General features: G+C 39.1%; 1 protein-coding gene across 1 annotated transcript in view; it reads left to right on the forward strand.

The window, feature by feature from the left end:
* The window catches only part of LOC142049488 (transcription factor RFX3-like), a 257,779-nt gene extending 245,531 nt beyond the window's left edge, over nt 1-12,248 (forward strand). Inside the window, exons 16-17 of the mRNA XM_075077249.1 lie at nt 4,658-4,700; nt 5,507-12,248. Coding sequence (XP_074933350.1) covers nt 4,658-4,700; nt 5,507-5,748 — 285 coding nt within the window. The 3' untranslated portion in view covers nt 5,749-12,248. The remainder of the gene's footprint in view (nt 1-4,657; nt 4,701-5,506) is intronic.
* The last annotated feature ends 9,750 nt before the right edge of the window (nt 12,249-21,998 follow it).

Raw genomic sequence — 21,998 nt, forward strand, 5'->3', positions numbered from 1 at the left:
CAACCACAGTTCCCTCAACCTCTCCTCATAAGACTTGTTCTCTAGACCCTTCACCAGCTTTTTTGCCCTTCTCTGGACATGCTCCAGCACCTCAATGTCCCTCTTGCAGTGAGGGGCCCAAAACTGAACACAATATTTGAAGTGCGGCCTCACCAGCGCTGAGTACAAGGGTGCACTTTTTTTTTCTTTTTTTTTTCCTTTTGGTAGGGGTTGGAAGGGACCTCTGGAGATCATCTTGTCCAACCCCCCTACTTGAGCAGGTACACCTAGAGCAGGGGGCACAGGACTGAGTCCAGGCAGGTTTTGAATGTCTCCAGGGAAGGAGACTCCACAACCTCCCTGGGCAGCCTGTTCCACTGCTCTGTCACCCTCACAGTAAAGAAGTTTTTTCTCATATTTAAGTGGAACTTCCTGTGTTCCAATTTGTGCCCATTGCCCCTTGTCCTGTCATTGGGCACCACTGAAGAGACCAGTCCCATCCTCTTGACACCTGCCCTTCAGCTATTTAATATTATTTATTAGATCCCCCCTCAGTCTTCTCCAGTCCCCTAATCATCTTTGTAGCTCTCTGCTGGACTTGCTCAAGCAGTTCCCTCTCTTTCTTAAACTGGGGGTCCAAAACTGGACACAGTACTCCAGATGTAGCCTCACTAGGTCAGAGTAAAGGGGGAGGATAACCCCCCTCGACCTGCTGGCCAAACTCCTTTTAATGCACCCCAGGATACCATTGGCCTTCTTATCCACAAGGGCACATTGTTGGCTCATGGACAGCTTGCTGTCCACCAGCACTCCCAGGTCCTTCTCAGCAGAGCCGCTTTCCAGCAGGTCAACCCTCAACGTGTACCGGTGCATGGGGCTGTTCCTCCCCAGGTGCAGGACCATGCACTTGCTCTTGCTGAATTTCATCAGGTTCCCCTAGGCCCAGCTCTCCAGCCTGTCCAGGTTTTGTTGGATGGCAGCACAGCCTTCTGGTGTATCAGCCACTCCTCCCAGCTTGGTATCATCAGCAAATTTGCTGAGGTTACACTCTATCCCATCATCCAGGTCACTGATGAATATGTTGAACAGGACTGGACCCAGCACAGACCCCTGCGGAACACCACAAGTGACAGGCCTCCAACCAGACCCTCTGAGCTCTGCCATTCAGCCAGTTCTCTATCCATCTGACTGTCCTCTCATCCAACCCACACTTCCTTAGCTTGTCTATGAGAATATTATAGAAGATGTGTCGAATGCCTTGCTGAAGTCAAGATAAACAACATCCACTGCTCTCCCTTCATTGACCCAGCCAGTCACACCATAATAGAAGGGTATCAGGTTGGTCAAGCATGATCTTCCCTTGGTGAATCCATGCTGCCTACTTCTGATAACCTTTTCCTCTGCATGCCTGGAGATGACCTCCAGGATGAACTGCTTCATCACCTTTCCCCAGGGATGGAGGTGAGGCTGACTGGCCTATAGTTTCCCAGGTCCTCCTTCTTTCCCTTTTTGAAGATTGGAGTGACATTTGCTGTCGTCCAGTCCTCAGGCACCTCTCCTGTCCTCCATGACCTTTCAAAGATGAGGGAGGGTGGCTTGGTAAGAACATCTGCCAGCTCCCTCAGCAGTCGTGGGTGCATCCCATCAGGGCCCATGGATTTGCGAGGATCCAGTTTTCCTAGGTAATCTCTGACCCAATCTTCCTCAACCAAGGGAAGTCCTTTCTCCAGATTTTCTCTCTCACCTCTGGGGGCTGGGATGCCTGAGGGCTAGCCTTAGCAGTAAAGACTGAAGCAAAGAAGGCATTCAGTAAATCTGCCTTCTCTGTATCCTGCATCATGAGGGCCCCTTCCTTGTTCAGCAGCGGGCCCACTGTATCCACAGTCTTCCTTTTACTGCTGATGTATTTGAAGAAGCCCTTCTTGTTATCTTTGACATCCCTTGCCAGGTTTAGTTCCAAGTGGGCCTTGGCCTTCCTCGTCACATCTCTGCATATCCTGACAACATTCCTATATTCCTCCCAAGTGGCCAGTCCTTTTTTACACATACTGTGAACTTCCCTCTTCCATTTGAGTTTCTCTAGAAGCTCTTTGCTCATCCATGCATGTCTCCTGGCTCCTCTGCCTGACTTCTTCCTCCTAGGGATGCACTGATCTTGAGCTCGGAGGAAGTGGTCTTTCAATCTTGACCAATTCTCTTGGACTCCCCTACCTTCTAGAGCCCTAGCCCATGGGATTCCTCCTAGCAGGTCTTTGAAGAGGCCAAAGTTGGCTCTCCTGAAGTCCAAGGTTGTAATCCTACTTTTTGCCCTGCTTATACCACGCAGTATCCTGAACTCTACCATCTCATGGTCACTGCAGCCAAGGCTACCCCCAACTCTCACATCCTCAACCAGCCTTTTCTTGTTCGTTAGGATAAGGTTGAGCAGCATATCTCACCTCATTGGCTCCTCCACCAGTTACATCAAAAAGTTGCCCTCGATGTTCTGCAGGAACTTGCTGGATTGTGCGTGCCTTGCCGTGTTGCTTTTCCAGCAAATATCAGGGTGGTTGAAGTCCCCCACGAGGACTAGGGCCTGTGATTGTGAGGCTACTTCCAGCTGTCTGTGGAAGGCTTTATCAACTACCTCTTCCTGATCAGGTGGCCTGTAGCAAACACCCACAACAGTGTTGCCCATATTTGGCTGTCCCTTAATTTTTACCCACAAGCTCTCAACTTGTTCTCCTTCCACTCAAAGGCAGATCTCGATGCATTCCAGTTGCTCCCTCACATAAAGAGCAACTCCCCCACCTCGCCTTGCTGGCCTGTCTTTCCTAAAAAGCCTATATCCATCCATGACCACATTCCAGTCATGCAAGCTATCCCACCATGTCTCTGTGACTGCAATCAGATGATGGCCTTGTGACTGCACACGGACCTCTAGTTCCTCCTGTTTATTCCCCATGCTGCGTGCATTGGTTTCAGAAAGGTACTTGAGCATGCAGGTTTCCCTGGAGGGGTGCACGAGGACCCACTTCCCTACTTCTGCTGGCCACACTATTCCTTATACAATCCAGTATGCTGTTTGCCTTTTTGGCCACCTGGGCACACTGCTGGGTCATGTTCAGACAGCTGTCAAACAGCACCCTGAGGTCCTTCTCTGTGGGGCAGCTTTCCAGCCACTCTTCCCCAAGCCTGTAGCGTTGCATGGGGTGGTTGTGCATGGGGTTGTGCTGCATGGGGTTGTTGTGACTGAAGTGGAGGATCTCGCACTTGAGATTTGCTTGATATGACATGCTTTGGAAAAAATTAATTACTGTTTCTGATTAGATATTTGATTAAATTCTGCTGTTACATTTATAGTAAAGTGTTGAAAAAGTGTAATATTACTACGTTCTTGTTTTCTTGACAGACATGGTATATTTTAAATGTAATGTTTTTGATGCACTGTTGGACTTCCTATAATGTTTTGTAAACTTAATATGGATATGATCTTGGAGAGAAAATATGTAATCTAAAGCTTTTAGAGGTGAGAGGGGAACAGGGAATATGTAAATATTCATTAAATGCATGGTTTCTTGTGTTTCTCTGCATTTACTGACTGTGGCTGAAATAAAATGGGAAAGACTAAGGCTAGTTTGACAAACACTTGAAGCCGGTATAAACTGGCTTTGCAGCTGAGAAAAACAGTGTCTCCTCCTCTCCCATCCCCTTAGCTTTGGACATTGATGCTGGCACAAGTACTCAGGCAGTCCTGTGGTTAACTGGATCAGAGAATTCATCCCATGCAAAATAACCCCATTAAAATTGTGGGTTTTTTTCTTGGGTCAGTTCTGTCATGTGGTTCTTTGCATGGCCATGTGAACACTCTAGGGTGAAAGGATGGGTATGGGGAAGTGAAGAGGGTGTATGTGTTAGGGAACCTGGAAGGATAGGGCTGCTGCTGCTTATGCTGGTTTAGTGTTCACTGAAGTTTTATCTTTCTGTATTTCTGAAAAGGACCAAATCAGGTATAGTTAGAAATATATTTATCTAAATATCGTACTCCTTGCATTTGAGATTCACTTATCAAATTATGCTCTGCTGCTTCTCATTTAAGAGAAAGGTAGATGACAGACAAGGAAAGGGAGGAAGGAAGGTTGCATTTTTTACTTGTGAGCAACTTTTCACTTTGTTTTTTGTATAAGTAAACTAGTTATCAGAATGCACTGTAATAACCATAAACCCTATTTTAAGTGGTGCCATTTATTTACCTTACATATAGTTTTGCTACACTATAACTGCCTTTAGTGATACACCTTCTCAGGGGAGCTTTTAAGAGAGCTTTTGGTTAAAATATTGCAGTTTAAAAATGGACACCAGTCATATTTTCTGGCATTCTACATCAGAAATATTTCACTCAAAGCAACAAAGGCCTTGACATAAGTGACCCTAAAAAAAGCAAAAACATATGCTTAAGTTTATATTCCATTGTTTTAATTGCTGAGGATTTTTAATTTTAATGTTAATTTCCTTAATATGAACACGAATATGATGGCATGGAAAATGAGCTGGTATACTATGGACGTGACTGCAGTCACGTGCGTGCACTTTCATACTAGCCACAAGCCATTGGAGCATAGTACTGGCTTCATCATAGATAATCTAAGGTCATGTTTGTGTAGGACTGTGTCCACACTTTCTATTGTTTATTTTGCAGTTTGGTGATTTAAATGCTATATCCCCTGGAAATATGGATAAAGGTAAGCAGTCAAATCTCTCAAATGTATAATTTTATATAGAACTAATGTGTCTCTTGGAGCAAAACAAGTCCTTATTTTTTGAAAATATAGTAAAGCGGAATCTAAAGCTGTATCATAATTTAAATTATGAGTATATTACTATTATATGGGAACAATATGCTATATATGTTATATAGTATATAATAATGACTAGAATACTCTAGGTTCTTAATAGGAAAATCTTTTTTAAAATGTTTATTATTTACACAAGAAATTTTCAGAGTTTCACCCAGAATTTAGCTGTATATCCTGGTGAGAGAGTTGAAGGGGACGGACAGTTGGAAAAAAGGAAGATATGATGATCGTGTACATATATATACATTTGTAGTGAATGTGGTGAATGTAGTGAGTGTGTTTGATAAGTGAAGATGACAAAATTGGGTCCAAGCACTTGCCAAATAACTTGCTAATGGTTACTGAAGGATATAGTAAGAAATTAATTTATGTCCTCTTTGTAGATTGAAGGCTTAATTTGTTCTCCGTTCTTACACTGGTTGTATGATTTGGAGCAAGTCAACCTCTCTTCAGTTCAGTTTCCTTATCAGTAAAATGAGATAACATTAGACGGAGTTCATTACCCTATTTATCTACAGTATTTATTGACTTTTCCCAATAAAATGTTGAGGTTTCAGTTTCTACTTTATCAGGTTGCTACATTTCCCTGTGTTTTCATATTTCATGTTATTCACAAAATAAAGGCCATCGTATTTAGATTTTTTTTCCCTCTGTGCTATTTTTTCTTGGTTGTTTTTTATTTTTTTGTGCAGATGAGGGCAGCGAAGTTGAAAGCGAAATAGAAGAAGAGCTGGATGAAAATGGAGAGCCACAACCCAAGAGGGAGAAAACAGAACTAAACCAGGCATTTCAGGTGGGCTGCATGCAGCAGCCAGTGCTTGAGAGTGGAGTAGAGCAGAGCCTCCTGAACCCACTTCATAATGAGCACATTGTTACAAATACTCAGACTATCAGACAATGCAGTGCTACTGGAAATACATATACTTCAGTCTAATATTGAAGCGCCCCCCAACTATGTTAGCCCTGTTGACGCTGGACTTAACTTGGGGGGGGGGAATAGGCCTGAAAGTTGACTTATCAAATTTTATCTGTGCTGAACATTACCTTTTATTGGAGTTGTGAAATGAAATGGGTGTATGCATTTTGCCAGATGTTTAAAAAATTTGTAAGCAAAATAATTTTACATTGGTTACTCAATATTATGAGTTTTCCTAATTTCAAGTGTCAAGGAAGATTTTTGCCAAGCTTTTAATGTTAATGCTTTTGCCTCTTAAAATTAAAATAACTTATTTTTTTCATAGTTTAAAAAATGTTTTAATGTTAATTATTTGTCATAATGATTTTTAATTAGATGCACTTCTGTGAAACAGTAAAATAAATACTTTCTTTGACTTATAGAGGCACACTCATTTGACAGCAGATGCATCAAATTTGTTATAAATGGTGCTTTTCATTGAACAGAACTAGAAGACACTATTTTGATGAAATTGTGAGCATTCAGGGGGTATTTTTATCATAATGTTGGAGAGTTGGGAGGATCTGCTTTCTTTCTGTAAGGAAGAAGTGTTTTCACTGCATTTACAAATGCAGAATGAGTGATAGAATTGTAACAATGTGGTAATATGTACACTGTTGGCATACCTAATTATCTGATCACCATGTAAACAATACAAGCTTCCTTTAAAATCAACAGCTCCAGATTTGATTTGCATGACAGTTCCTCTGGTTTTGGAGACTACTGATTCTATATTTGAGACCACTGCACAGATGCTTTTGGTTGTTGAGTGGCACTGTAGTTGATAGAAACTGAACCAGAAAAGAAGTGACTTGATTTTTTTTTTAAGTGTACATGCTACTTATGCTGAACTGGACGTACAGAAAAACATTCCTTTTGGATGACTTTCTTCTGTTCCAGGTCTTTTCCTACTACTAGTTCAATCTGCTGCTTTCATAAATAATAATTTATAGAATGTAAGGAATGTAGCAACCTGCATAATTTTCTTTCCAAAATATATTTCCTGATTACTAAGTAAATTTAACTTTTTACAAAAATTTAATAAGATAGTTTAACTGGCACACCTCACTTGTACTTATTCCCAATTGCATTGAATTTGAATAGGTGGCTAGATGGACCATTGCCATTTAAGAATGTACATCAGGGATCATTGTACCTCGGCTATTACATGGTGCCTTAAACAGAACTGAAGCTAAGATTCAGTACTTTTTGCTATTCTTAATAACTCTTAAAATTTATTCAACAAGGTGTGCCTGTCACTTTCAAATTTCCTAAGTATTAAGGGCAGGTTACATAGTCTTCAAAGAAATAAAAGGGTGTTTTATTATTAAGTAATTTTAATATCCCTCTTAAAATTGACAAAAGTATTTTTTCTTGTTTCTAGATGAATTTCACTTTATTACAAATAAAATTTGCTTGGGAACTTGAAAAGCAAAACTAGCTATAATACCAATTTCAAATGCTGTTAACAAAGTAAATGGACCCTAGTCATAAGCATGGTTATATATTTTTAAACCCTTGTCAGATTTTACTTTTTAAAAGTCAGACTAAATAAATGAGCAGGTACATAATGCAGTGCATATTTTCAATTCATATATGTGGTAGGGTGTCAGCCTGATGCTATGTTTTAATGATTACATCTTATAGTGATAGTCTATACATTCCATATTAATTGATATTAAACATCTGATTTTTTCTGATTATTTTAAGCATTTTCATTATTTTTAAAGCAGACACATGGATTCGCTAAGCTAAAATAGTGAAAACAAATAAATAAAAGCAAAAAAAGTGAAGGAGAGAATAAAAAAATTAATTTTATAGAAAGGACTGTATAAAAAATTTAGGGAGTCTCTTGTTTTATCTAGTGTGGCTGTGGATTGATTTTTTTTTTAAAAGGCATATATACTAAATGGGTGAACAGCGTGTGAAATGAACAGTGTATTTTTAGCAAAGAAATTTGTTGCTAGAGCTTTCATATGCTCCAAAACCAGTTACAGATCAACTAAGATGTCCTAACATTTTTTGGTGTACAAAATTATTTGTAAATTGCTTAGCAGAATTTGGAGGCCAACCCACCCTGCTTCATTCTATGTAGGCACAATTCCTACTGATGTCAGTAGATGTTTTTTGTCTCGGCAAAAAGTGCAAATGAGGTTTATGTTAATTTATCTCTAGATTCACCTGTGCGCTGAATCCTCATAGATTTTGTTCTCCCAAATATCACTGCATCCTGTCTTTTCCCTTAAAAATCAGCACCCTTCACCAAAAATCTTAAAAACTAACCTATGATAAATATTTACTCCCTTTTATTTTGCATTATAAGATTTTAACAAGTAAAATAAAATGAAATATTCAGCATTTTCATTTTTAACATAGGGTGTTCTATGCTGTACTGATGGTCTGTATTGCCTGGTTTCATATTTTGTGTTGACAAACCTTAAATGTTTTCTTATCATTATCTTTTATTGGTAGAATGTTGGATTCATTGTGGCTGAAAGAAAAGTATGGTTGCAACATGCAAATCTAGATTGCTAAGAAGAGGTGGGACCTGAATATCTTTTGACTGATATTTTGAACAGTTGATCACTGTTCATGTAGTGCAAAAAGAAAACAAGATATATGTATACAAAGGTAGAATGTGTATCATGGATTCTAATACCAGTTATCAAGACAAATTTGAACTATCCCCGATGCAGATAACTGAATGGAGCTTGCATTTCTATGCTTATCAACTGATTATTCTCTCAAATTTTTAATTAATATTTTCCCCATGTTAACAAATATTTAAAAGAATTACGTTGCTGTAAGCTGCTGCGTATACTTATGGGCTTGAGATTTTTGTGCTTTGCTTTTAAATTTACTGCAATTTTGATCAAACATACACATATGAAACAGTTTACACACTTTTGATATTTGTTAATAGATGGGTATTGTTGATGATTTAAGAACAGAAATATGGATACCTCAGTCCAAATTATGTAGTGTGTAGCATGTGTCTGAATTGCCACTCTGAAGCCTGCTTAAGTCTTTTAGAACTCTAAAGAGCTGTAGCAAGCATCCACTGGCTAGACATTATAAGGGCTCGTATGATTTGTGGATTTTACCTGATCTTGATGTGAAATTCAAAATAATTATTTTGGAGACACTCCCCTTATTAGCACAACTTAGTGAACACTGTGGCGGAATGGGTATTGTTGAATTACTTTTTCAAAACACAGGGCCCAATTTTCACAAGTTTTATATTTATGAAAAGTTGGTACATTTTCATATTTCTCATTGTAAATCAGTTTTTAAAAACTCCCTTCTTTTCAGTTGTCTGTGTTTTATTATTGTACTGTAGCATGCTTTGTGCACCTTTTTTTAAAATGTTCCATTAAAAATGTGGAGAATATTATTGAAATTGTTTACTTACAAAATGATGCTGTACAGCATTTCTGCCTTTAGTTCACAAATGTGTAAAATAATGTGCTGGTGTACTGTCACTGAGGAATGTATAGGTCTATAAAACATTTTAATTTAAACTGAAACATTTTTGAATGTCTGAAACACTGCTTCTGTTCAAAACATTTTCCACAGGAGGAGACCTGACCTGATATATTTGTGTTTCTCACCAAATGATATCAGCATTGCTTAGAAAAACATTTATATTAGTTAAAGCTACACTGCAAGCTAACTTAATTTATAGAGTGGTTTTACAAAATAAAATAACCTTTTATAGTCATTAAAAAAATTGGTGAAAAATTAACTTTTTAAATAATGTAAGTATTTTTGGTACTTCACGTGATGGTGATTTCAGAGGTTAAAACATTCATTTGAGAGATCAGTATACATTTCTGAAATGTATCCTTGTCTGTAGAACAGGAAAACTATCATGTCTGTGGTTTAAAAACAGGTCAATGAATGGTATTCTAGTATCTTTGCAACTTTGGTGATAAAAAAAAACCAAACAACAAAACAAGAATGGAAGCATAAATACAAAGTACTTAGTTTTAGCCTCAGAAAATTAATGTAATGCCTTGCATTAACCCTTTGAGCATTGTAAGGATATACTTTTTAGGTAATTTAATCAGACCACTGAAAATATTCTATACATTTAAGTAGCTGATTGTCTTGCAGATTTTTTTTTTTAATTTCTAAATTAAATACTTGCATACTAGACAGAAATGGTTTTGTTACAGAAGGCTCAATAGATTTAGGCTAAATTATTCACTGCCATCAACATGTACTGTCTGGTGCAAAGCACTACTGCTATTTTGTTTCAATAATTGCATAAATATCTGGAGAAATCAAATATTTGACTCTACAGACATAAGTTGTTTACTTTAAGATGCCTTTAAAAGATGGAGGTTTAGAAAAAAAAATATATTTGTACTATTTTGAAAGGCCTTTAGAGTAATATCAAAATACTCTAATACTGTAAATTAAAATCTTTAAAAATAAAACCAAAACTGCTTAGTTAACAAAAGAAAGAATTTTACAGAACCCTTGGTATTTTTGCAATCAAATTTTCTGCAGTCTATTTGATAAATAGACAAAAAGGACACTGTTGTAATAATATTTTTAACAAGGGAACAAGTTCAGAAGTGAGTAGAGAGTTGTTGAAAATTATAGATAGAAATACCACCTTCCTGAGCTTTTCTACTGGTTCCTTGCAATAGCAATCAGCAACACTAGGTACAGATGTATTTATTCAAATCTAGCTGAGTGAAAAAAAAGTCTCATTACATTGTTTAGTGGAATTACATTAATAACATAGTGCAAGTAAGTTGTAAAGATTTTTAGTCAGTTAATGCAGTCATGCATAATTAAATGCAATACTCAAAGGGTTTGAATTTAACAATATTTTATTCATAATTTATTGTAAATGCTTCCCAGTTTGCATGCCTTGAACACTGCTGCTAGTGATTTTATATGCCAGCAGACCTGAGTTTAATTTACCCATTTTACTTAAGGAATAGTAAAAGCCACTTACAAAGTGACTGCCTAGTTTTTGTTTGAGGAAAATATGCCTTAGTTTGATCATTTAAACTCTCTTGGTTTATTATGAATTTTTTTCTTTTAAAAAAAGAAACCCAGCAATTAAAATGCTGGGATCAGAAGCCCTGAGTAATTAAACGTTTGGTAAAAAGCATTCTTATAAATTGATCATTAAGGCTGAAATTCATTGTAGAGAAGAAAGTCCATAACAAGACTACGAGCATCAAAATGACCCTCACTTAAATCCGAATCAGGGAAATGCTCTTATGGTCTTAAGTGCTTCCTTGATTGTGGTGCAAATGTCTTGCAAGAATTTTCAGCACTGGGTGAACTTTACTCTAAAATAATAAATATTTTAAAAGAATTAAGACTGTGGAGGGACAACCTCACTTTGCTGTTCACCAGGGACCTAATCCAGTATCTTTTGACTTGCTGATATCAACAAGAGGGTTGGTTTGTATTATTTTTGGGTTGTTTTTTTTTTTACACAAAGAATACTAAAGGGTTCCCAAATACACTTTTAAAGTGATTGTTTTGTATTGAAACATTAAATATCATATTAAAGTAACCCAATAAAGCAATTTAAAATGTCAGAAAAATATAATTTTGTACCAAAGCAAGTTTATCATCTTCACTGGAAATTTGGATTTACAGTAATAACCAATGAGGCTATTAAATAAACTTTGAGTGCCTTTCAAACACTTGGGAAATTTTGCCTCAGGTGGTAAACTGTAATTAGGCTAATTCTAGAGCTTGCCAATCAATAATTCTGTCATCACTCAGGGCTTTCTTACCTTCTAGGAAACTTACTTGGTTCCATTTATTTTCTACTGTATTTTTTTAAAGTGTCATCATTTAAATTTCACTTAGTAAGTGGCAGATTACATGATTCGGTCCCACAGGCACAGAAATGTAATAACACTAAGAGAAATTGAACTTTTGTTTTCATATTTACTGCATACATTATGTAAATTAAGAAAGCAACTTTTTTGTAGACTGTACATGTGATGTAATGTTGTTTTGCAGTTTTTTAATTAGTTGAACACCGTTTTTAATTATTTAAGGGAAACATATTTACAGAATAATTTGATAGGTTTTTTGTATAATGTGTTTGATTTTGTAAATATGTATTTCCTGATGTGATTTTTTTTTTTTTGTGAGAAATGCTAAATCTTTTCGTATCTCATGTCCTCTCAAAATTGGAAGGAGTTAAATAATAGTTTGTGAGCAATTTGTATTGTGTACTGTATAATACCTAGGAAGCTTTTATAATTATAAAAATATATATTAACTTTTAGTGTGTTGTTTAAAAATAATGACTGGAACATACTAAAGACAGTAGGATTTTTCTGAATATTTCAGACATGAACTCAGGCTAGTTTTCTTGTGTTTTTCAAAACAAAATTGTGTATTGTCTTCTGAAATAAATTTGTTTTCCTGTTACAAACATTTGACATCTGAATTGTTTTGGAGTTTATATAATTAAATATTTTAAATTTTAATACTATTGATTTTGAAAGAAAAATTATTTCAACTTCTGCCTTTTAAATAAGACAGTTAATATTTATGTAGCAGTATCAGGAGTAAAAAACTAACACTGAGTGTTTCTCAGACAGCAAGAGATTATTATTTGAGGTGTCAACTTGATTAAATAGTTGTTCATGCTTCCAATAACTGCAGAATATAATATGTTATTTTAAATATCAAGAATAATTTTCCATTCTAAATTTAGCTAGCTAAAAGGGGGTTGTGAGGAGCAAGAAGACTTTGGCATCTGGACTTCATTGCTGTTAATGTATGATCACCAAAGCCTACTACTGCAAGTTTTGCTTTAGTAAAATTGTGAAAATATTTGCAGCATTAACTTATTTCAGCATACTTAATCTGAAAACAAAGAATTAAGTCTCTATCGTATGAAGCCATGTTTCTCATGGATCGCTAATGTGTTCCAGACAGTGTGTTTTGCATCTAAAAATGTAGAATGGAAATTTAATTGGGGAAGACCCACCAAATAACAGAATGCTACCACAAGTGAGGTTGGAATACCAGGATCAAAACAGGTATTTCATATAAAGCTTAGAAAAAAAGACAGGAAAGCTGCCTCCTAGAGCTTGAGTTTATTTCATTTGGGAACTTCAGTTTGAGCATTATAATCCACAGTTGCCTATCTCATACAGTTTATTTCAGCTAAGATCCAAAAACTTATTACAAATACAGTACTGGCTCCTGCAATTAAACCTACCAGACAAGACTATAAATCTTTATACCCTGATGACAAGCCAGATTTATGTTTACAAAATCCTCCTAATTGGTTTGAAGACTGAGACTGCCTGTCCTAGCTGGTGCTTTGGTTGAGAATGAGTGGGTTTAGCTCCAGCAAACATCTGGTAGAGAAGGAGCTGTAAAAGACATCTTCTTTCATCTTGACTGACAGTATTTGGTCATATTATTAGATTTTTTTCCAGCAACAGCCTTACCAGGAAGAATGTTCAGGATTCAGCTTCTATTATTGTTAATATTAATTAAAATAGCTTAATCATTTAAATAATAAATGGAAGTTCAGTTCAACCTCCCTACAGTGCTGTAATATAGATCCCACAGCATACAATATGGCAGAAATGGTGGAAATTCAGTGAAATCACAGAATCACAGAATGGTAGGGGTTGGAAGGGACCTCTGGAGATCATCTTGTCCAACCCCCTGCTTGAGCAGGTACACCTAGAGCAGGGGGCACAGGACTGCATCCAGGCAGGTTTTGAATGTCTCCAGGGAAGGAGACTCCACAACCTCCCTGGGCAGCCTGTTCCACTGCTTTGTCACCCTCACAGTAAAGAAGTTTTTTCTCATGTTTAGCTGGAACTTCCTGTGTTCCAATTTGTGCCCATTGTCCCTTGTCCTGTCATTGGGCACCACTGAAGAGTCCAGTCCCATCCTCTTAACACCTGCCCTTCAGCTATTTATTATTATTTATAAGATCCCCCCTCAGTCTTCTCCAGTCCCCTAATCATCTTTGTAGCTCTCTGCTGGACTTGCTCAAGCAGTTCCCTCTCCTTCTTAAACTGGGGGTCCAAAACTGGACACAGTACTCCAAATGTGGTCTCACTAGGTCAGAGTAGAGGGGGAAGATAACCTCCCTCGACCTGCTGGCCACATTCCTTTTTAATGCAACCCAGGATACCATTGGCTGCCTAGGCCACGAGGGCACATTGCTGGCTCAGGGTCAGCTTGCTGTCCACCAGTACTCCTAGGTCCTTCTGAGCAGAGCTGCTTTCCAGCAGGTCAACCCCCAACCTGTACCGGTGCATGGGGCTGTTCCTCCCCAGGTGCAGGACCTTGCACTTCCTCTTGTTGAATTTCATGAGGTTCCCCTCAGCCCAGCTCTCCAGCCTGTCCAGGTTTTGTTGGATGGCAGCACAGCCTTCTGGTGTATCAGCCACTCCTCCCAGCTTGATCCTCCCAGCTTGGTATCATCAGCAAGAAATGCAAGGTATTTTAAGACAGCAGAATGAGATGGGTTATACATCAAACTACCATTTTTATTACTTCTGCAAGGTGATTTTTCTGCACACTGTTGATATTATCAAGTAAGTTACATTCTATATCAAATTATTTAAAATGTATTTAATTTACTTCATCTCAGACAATCACTTCTAATGTGTAAAAATTCATATAGGCCACAACAATCTAAACTGTGCCAAAAGCCATCACAAATATAAAGCCAATTATTATTCCACAAAGGAACCAAATCAGTCAAACCTTTATCCATTTCTGTTACTGTTAATGGTATGCCAAAGAGAGTTGCTGTGTTGACTTGATGCTGTTATTCCTGATTTTATTCCAGATTTCACTAAATACCATTGTATGTTTTCTTCCCCAATAACTGGATTAGCCTAACAGTATTAAAACAGAAAAACAAACAAACAATATTGACTACAATGTGGTGCTGTTGACAGTTTATTCTGAACAATTTTATGAACAGAAATGTTTTCCCAAGGAAATACTATGCACCCAAAATCTGGAGCTGTCTTCACTACTGAAGTTTAGGGCATAGTCAGACATACTTTCACATATCTAGCTGGAGTGGTGTTGAAAAAGATGTTGTCCCAAGCTGTTCTCTCTTTCCAGCTGGAAGTTGCTGCTTCCCACAGTGGATAGGATGTGAGTACAGGTGATCTGAGTACAGCTAGCATATTTCTGAGACAAAACCAACCACCTTCGCTGAAACTAGCTGAAAGTAGTTTGTAATAATATCTTTTTTCCATGGCTTAGGAAGTTCTTAAAGCTTCCTAAGGTGTTGTAGTAGATTAGTTAGAGGACCAAGAAAACAAGGGAATGGTGATGGGCATTTATTGAATTATAGAATGATATAGGTTGGAAGGGACATCTGGAGGTCTCTAGTCCAACCCACCACACTCCCCAAGCATAGCCCCTATTTGTGTTTGACATCCTCATGGGGAAAAACCTTCCTAATATCTAAGTGGCATTTCCCATGATTCAGCTTGTTCCCATTGCCTGTTGTCCTTCCTTCTCTTTTGAAGACTAAATAATCCCAACTCTCAGCCTCTCCTTTTATGTCATATGCTCCAGCCCCCTGACTATCTTGGTGGCCCTCTGCTGGGCTCACTCCAGTATGTCAATGTCTTGTACTGGGGATCCCAAAAGTGGACACAGGACTCCAGTTGTAGTCTCATCAGTATTGAATGGGGAAATCACTTGTCTTAACCTTCTGGCTACATTACTGCTAATCCAGTCCAGGATGCAGTTGGCCTTGGCCACAAAGGCACACTGCTGGCTCATATACTAGTTGTCCACCAGGACCCCAGGTCCTTTTCTGCAAAGCTGTTCTCTAGCCAGTCAGCCCCCAGTGTATGGAGTTGTTCCATCCCAGATCTGGGAAATTTCCCTTTGTTGAACTCAGTGAGGTTCCTGTCATCCCATTTCTCCAGCCTGTCAAGGCCCATCTGAGTAGCAACTCTGCCCTCCAGTGTATCAACTGCTCCCCCCAGTTTGGTATCATCCAGAAACTTTCAGTGTGCACTCCATCCAATCATCCAAGTCATTATTAAAAATGTTAAACAGTATCAGCCCTTGAGAGGCTATTGGTAATCAGTCAATGGTTGGACTTTGTACCACTGATCACAACAGTGAACATGATGGTCCAGACAAATTTCCACCCACCTTATTGTCCACTTATTCAGTCCATATATCACAAATTTGGCTATAAGGATACTATGAAAGACCGTGTCAAAGGACTTGTTGAATTCGAGGTGAACAACATCCAGTGTTCTCCCCTAGTGCTCAGAGTCAGTCATCTCATCATAGAAGGCAATCAGGTTGGTCGGGAACAATTTGCTCTTGGTAAATATGTGCTGGCTGTTCCCAGTCACCTTCTTGTCCTTTCTGTGCTTGGGCATGGCTCCCAGGAGAGTTTGTTTCATAACTTTCCCAGGGACTGAGATAAGGCTGACCAGCCTGTAGGTCCCTGGATCCTTCCCCTTGTCCTTCTTGAAAATTAGTGCAACATTTGCATTTTTCCAGTCATAAGGAAACTTCTTTGACCTCCATGACCTTTTCACATTGATAGAGCACAGTCTTACAGTGCCATCAGCCAGCTCCTTCAGCCCCTTTTGCATCCTGTCTGGTCCCATAGACTTGTTATATGTCCAACTGACTAAAGTGCTCTCTAACTGTATTTTGTTCTCTACTGTGGGTAATGCTTCACTCTCACAGACCGCTAGGAGGCTCAGGGGACTGAGAGGTCTTAGGGCAGTACTTACTGGTGAAAACTGAAGCAAAAAAAAAAAGGCACTGAATACCTCAGCCTTTTCCATGCCATTGGTCACTAGGGCTTCTGCCCCACTGAGTAACAGGCCCACATTTTCTTTAGCCTTCCTTTTGCTGCCATCATACCTATAGAAGCTCCTCTTTTTGGCCTTCATATCCCTTGCTAGTTCCAACTCCAGTTGAGCTTTGGTTTTCCTAACTCCATCCCTGCACACTTGGGCAACATCTTTATGTTTGTCCTGGGAATCCCATCCCTGCTTTGTCTGCTCATATCTGCCTCATCTGCTTACAAATAGATTGCGCGAATACTGTATAAGCATTTGGGCCCGATCTATTAGAATGTGTTCTCTCGGCAGAATCTAGATCTGCTAATGAGTTGTACTTAACATTTCCAAGCACCTATTTATAAAAAATAAATTGTCATTAGTGAAAGCAGAGGAGTGATGCACTCCTTACCTTTCATGAAGTACTGGTGGCAGAAGCATTTTTATAACCCTTGAGTTGTTAGAGCAGAGTTAGAGAGGGCTACCAGTAGAACAGTTGCGAATGGGAACAGCTGGATATTGGATGCACTTTAGAAGAGGGGTTCATGAACTGGTTCTTTGCAGAAATTGCAATTTGAGGTTGTATTGACTTTCATGGATGTTGAAAGTCTGCAGAAGCAGCTGCTATAACACCCTATTGATTCAAATGACAGACACAAAGAAGGGTAGGGTTGTAGGGTTTGTTATTGGCTGCAACACAGGCAGTGGATTTATGTGGCCCATGTGAATGACAAAATATATAATTTCACCACATCTGTTCAGATTGTTAGCAACCACTTTGCCCATCTAATTCATCTGACTTTCAGCAGAGTTTCTGAAGTTTAGAACAAGTTTGGTTTTTCCGTTCTATGGTATTGACTTCCCTTCCTCCCCAGGTTTCAGCCAAGAGAATCAAACATCCAAAACTAAGAGGTGCATTGAACAACCTGCTAAGAGTGAATGAATTGGTTTGAGCCCTAGACTGGAGGCCCATATTTCATCGGTGAAAAGGGTTCAGGGCTAGAATCGCATGGTCTGCTCTCCAGTATCTCAGTCATGGATCTTATTACCAGCTTCAGAATCACAGAAAGGAGACTTTTACCTAGTGTTCCCAGCATGACACCAAATTAGTTTCAGGTTCATAGCAAGTGGGAAGGATGTCACTTGTATTAGGGGTTGACAAATCTGGTAGCCCAATGGAGGCAAGGCTGCTGCAGCTCCATGCCCCTAGGTCCAACCAGTAGCAAGGCTGAGCATGTAGGCCCCTTAGGCACGCATGCAAATACATGTATACAACATGTGTGTGTGTGTATATATATATATGGCCAGCCACACAGATCTACACAGACAAAACCACTCATCAGCCATGCAAAGACAAACAGAACCAGTGGATTCATCCTGTTTCCCTCTCTGGATGATCAGGATGAAGATTCTTATGATATGGGAGTCTCTAAAAGGCTGCACTGAACTATGATCTCAAGAGAAATAACTTGATGGGAGGTAAAATACTGAACTATAATGTACAGAAAAATAAAATACCCACTGAATTACTGTGATATTTCACGACATCTTTAAATATAATTTCAGTATAACCATGTTTAATATAACTTCACCCTCACACCTAGATCTCTGTAGTCATTCTTGATACACCATTAAAAATGTACCATCTTGCACAAGTAGGTAACAGCCAAGACCTTTCTAAACAGCAAATTCCAGGCCTCAGAAAACCCTTTGCATATATTCAGGTTTGTTACTCAGAAAATAAGTTTTCTTTTATGTGTAAGAACCTTTTCTGTATACCTTACTGTTTCTAGAAAAGGTAGTGCCCTTTTTTGAACCACTGCTTTGTCTAATATTATTTGAAAGAGAAGATGAAAGAAGTATCTGTAATTATCATTTTAACTTGCCTGTAATAAAGACAGCAGGACTTTGAAAAGGCTTCAAAAGCCCATCCAGGAATTTTGATATGTTTTGTCAATAGATGCAGCAGCTAGCCAAGATTGTTTACTGTACAATGGAAGAAGAAAACATTTCTCATACACTCAGTGTTTTCCCAAAAGTTCACCTGGTGTGCAATACATCAAAATACACACAGAGCAGAGGTATTTTATTCATTTCATATTTGCACAAAGATGGGTGCTAGGTGGTAACTCCACAGAGCTAGCACTCAGCACAAAGAAACTACAAGGTATTTATCTTGTAACATGATTAGTAAAAACCCACCTAAATTCATATTCATTGGTTAGTAATTATCATCTCACCTGCTATTGGTTAGCTATATTTTAATTAGCCTCGCTAGCTATGTAAATTAGCACGCACGCTCCTTACAGGAGTGGGGGGGCAAGTCTTCTCAGTCCTGAACTGAGTCAGTGGTCATGATCTCCCCCTGTCGCCTTTACCTTTCCACTAGTTACGGCAGTTTTGAGTGACTTCACACTTTATCACCCAGCTTTTGGCATCTTCTGGGGAAGGATGTTCCCTTTTATTGGTCTCTCAGTTCTTCTTCAAGGGTATAGTTGTAAAACAAATGATTCCTTATCTCTCAGTTCCCTCCTCTGACTGCTAAATTCTACTTTGCAAAGCTTACATGGTTCATTGCTATTACTTAGTGGAAAATACCATTTTCTGCATGATATCATCAGGATTATTGTCTTGGATCTGTACAATAATAACTATGAAATTGTTGTTTCTCTTCAGGTTTATGGGTTAGCTTATCATAGTGATTCAGAGATGTGCATTAATTTATCTTTACCAATAATCCTTCCTGAAAATGTAATCATGTACAGCCTACTTTACAAGAACAGACCACTTTTTCAGTTGTGAAGAGCACTACAAAGATAAAAATAGAGCATAAATATATAGCAAGTGGTTAAAAGTGTGATTTTTCTTGTCTTTCATTAATAATAAATGTGTTCCATTCACATAGTACAGCAAATATAAAAAGGTATAAGATCATTCAGTTAGTGATATTGTCTGACTTCCTCTGTTGTACCTGAGTTCTTTCTTTAAAGCTATTTTCCTCTTAGATGTAGTCATCAAAACTTCTTCCTCTTATACAATTATACTGAACTGATAATGCAAAATTAATTAATCTTACAGGGGTGTTATCATCTTGTTTTAGACCTATGCATCTGGTTTTGAAAAATGTAATGATATTTAAAGGGGTTTTATGATGTTATAACAATGGAGGAAAACATTTGAGGGTTTGTCACCGATGGAGTGATGCACTTCACTCATTAAAAGAGAAGCAAAAAGATACTTTATTGATATAAAACAGTGAGTTAACAAGGTTCAATGGTAAATGCGACAGTGGTTTAACAAGATTCGATGGCAAGGTAGACTTGATTATTTACTGCATAGAGGACAGGGTCAGACAAAATTGTCGGGGAGGCCCTCCTGTTGAGTCATCAGGTTCAGAAAGGACTCCCCTTGCTTTCTGAACTCCTTCTCAGAGAGGAGTCTAGGTGCAGCTGGATCCAATCCTAGTCCCAGACTTGGTCAACGGTTTATGTCTAAAGGATTAGATATGCACAATCAATCCTTTATATCACTTAGCTGAGATTTCAAAATTTAGCATGCTATTAGTCACTTACCAAGGATCTGTTGTGGCAAGGAATCTCTCAACCTTGAGGACTAACATTGAGAGGCCTCCCTACTCAAGGGATGATCCTGGTGTGCAGCCTGCTGCCATGCAAGCTCAAAGGGCTCTTGGGCTGCTCACTATTTATGGGGGTAAGATGATTGACTCATAGTCATATTTGCATATTGACCACAGATATTAGTTTCTTCACTGTGGTTAGGTGGGCACATTGCACAATAGCCCTCGGCTACTGTGTTGCTATCTGTCTCCCGAATCCCCTTTGATCTGGGCGCAGCCATGATGACCAGATGCATCCATTACAACTGTCATTTATTGCCTGAGCAGGGTTAGGGAGATAAAGAGGGGATGGGGGAGCACACCACCACAGGGTTCAAGGCTCAGTAGGAGGCTTCAGGCCATGATTTGACATCTGGATGACCCTTTCATCACAAAGAATTTGTAGGAGTTTTCCTTCCATGCCATTTCATTTATGTTATCTGGAAGTTGATGACTCTATGGACTTAAAGATGCCTATTAAAAACTTTTCATTGTACTGATAACAGAGTTATACCTGGGATCTTGGGAAATTGCTGCAAGGCATATATTTTTTAATCTCAGCGTCAATCTTGGAAATAGACTGGATTTGCATAAAATGAGTGACTGGTTTTTGAGAAAGGAGAGAAAATAGTCCAAATCCTTCTGAAAGCTGGTTTTGCCATAAAACAAAGTAAGGTGAAGGGTCCCACACAAGAGATCCAGTTCTTAGGAATCAAATGGCAAGATGGATGTCGTCAGATCCCAATGGATGTGATCAACAAAATAGTAGCCATGTCTCCACCAACTAGCAAAAAGGAAACACAGGCTTTCTTGGGCGTTGTGGGTTTTTGGAGAATGCATATTCCAAATTACAGTCTGATCGTAAGCCCTCTCTATCAAGTGACCTGGAAGAAGAATGATTTCAGATGGGGCCCTGAGCAACGACAAGCCTTTGAACAGATTAAACAGGAAATAGTTCATGCAGTAGCCCTTGGGCCAGTCCGGGCAGGACAAGATGTAAAAAATATGCTCTACGCCGCACCCAGGGAGAATGGCCCTACCTGGAGCCTCTGGCAGAAAGCGCCAGGGGAGACCCGAGGTCGACCCCTTGGGTTTTGGAGTCGTGGATACAGAGGGTCCGAAGCCCGCTGTACTCCAACTGAAAAAAGAGATATTGGCAGCATATGAAGGGGTTTGAGCTGCTTCAGAAGTGGTTGGTACTGAAGCACAGTTGCTCGAGGACCTGGGTGCACTTGGTGGGTGATGCGGGAGGATTGAGAAATCCCATGTGTGACTCAAGGGGATTTGATTTTGGGTGAAAACAGCCAATGAACTGAATGGCACAATGCGAACTGCTTTATAATATTGTGTGTCACCTCTGTGTTGTATCAATGATATCAGAGTACAAGCCTCCCAATCCATGGAAGATAAACTGTGAAACAAGCAAAGTGCAGCAGTGATGGAACAATGACCGGCTTGGTATGCAGCAACCCAACGCCACACACACCATCTCTCCCACCCTGAAAGGCTGATACGACAGATGGGGCCCAGAGTCATGCACTGGGTGAACTCAATGGACATTTTACAGGGAAGGTCCATGAACTAAGGGAACAATGTCTGTGTATTATGTTAAAGGATGGGAAGGGGAGGGGTGGTAGTTGGTAAGGTTGTATTGGATCGTATGGGACCTGGGCATGGTGTAAATGGTATGGAATAAGGGGTGGAGAATGTGCTGGTTTTGGCTGAGAAGGGGTTAATTCTCTTCACTGTGGGGGACGGCTACCTTTCCAGCTTCCTGCGCTCTGCCACATCTGTGGGAGGCTGGGAGG

This window comes from Phalacrocorax aristotelis, chromosome W (genome assembly GCF_949628215.1).
Source record: "Phalacrocorax aristotelis chromosome W, bGulAri2.1, whole genome shotgun sequence".
NCBI classification, from domain to species: domain Eukaryota; kingdom Metazoa; phylum Chordata; class Aves; order Suliformes; family Phalacrocoracidae; genus Phalacrocorax; species Phalacrocorax aristotelis.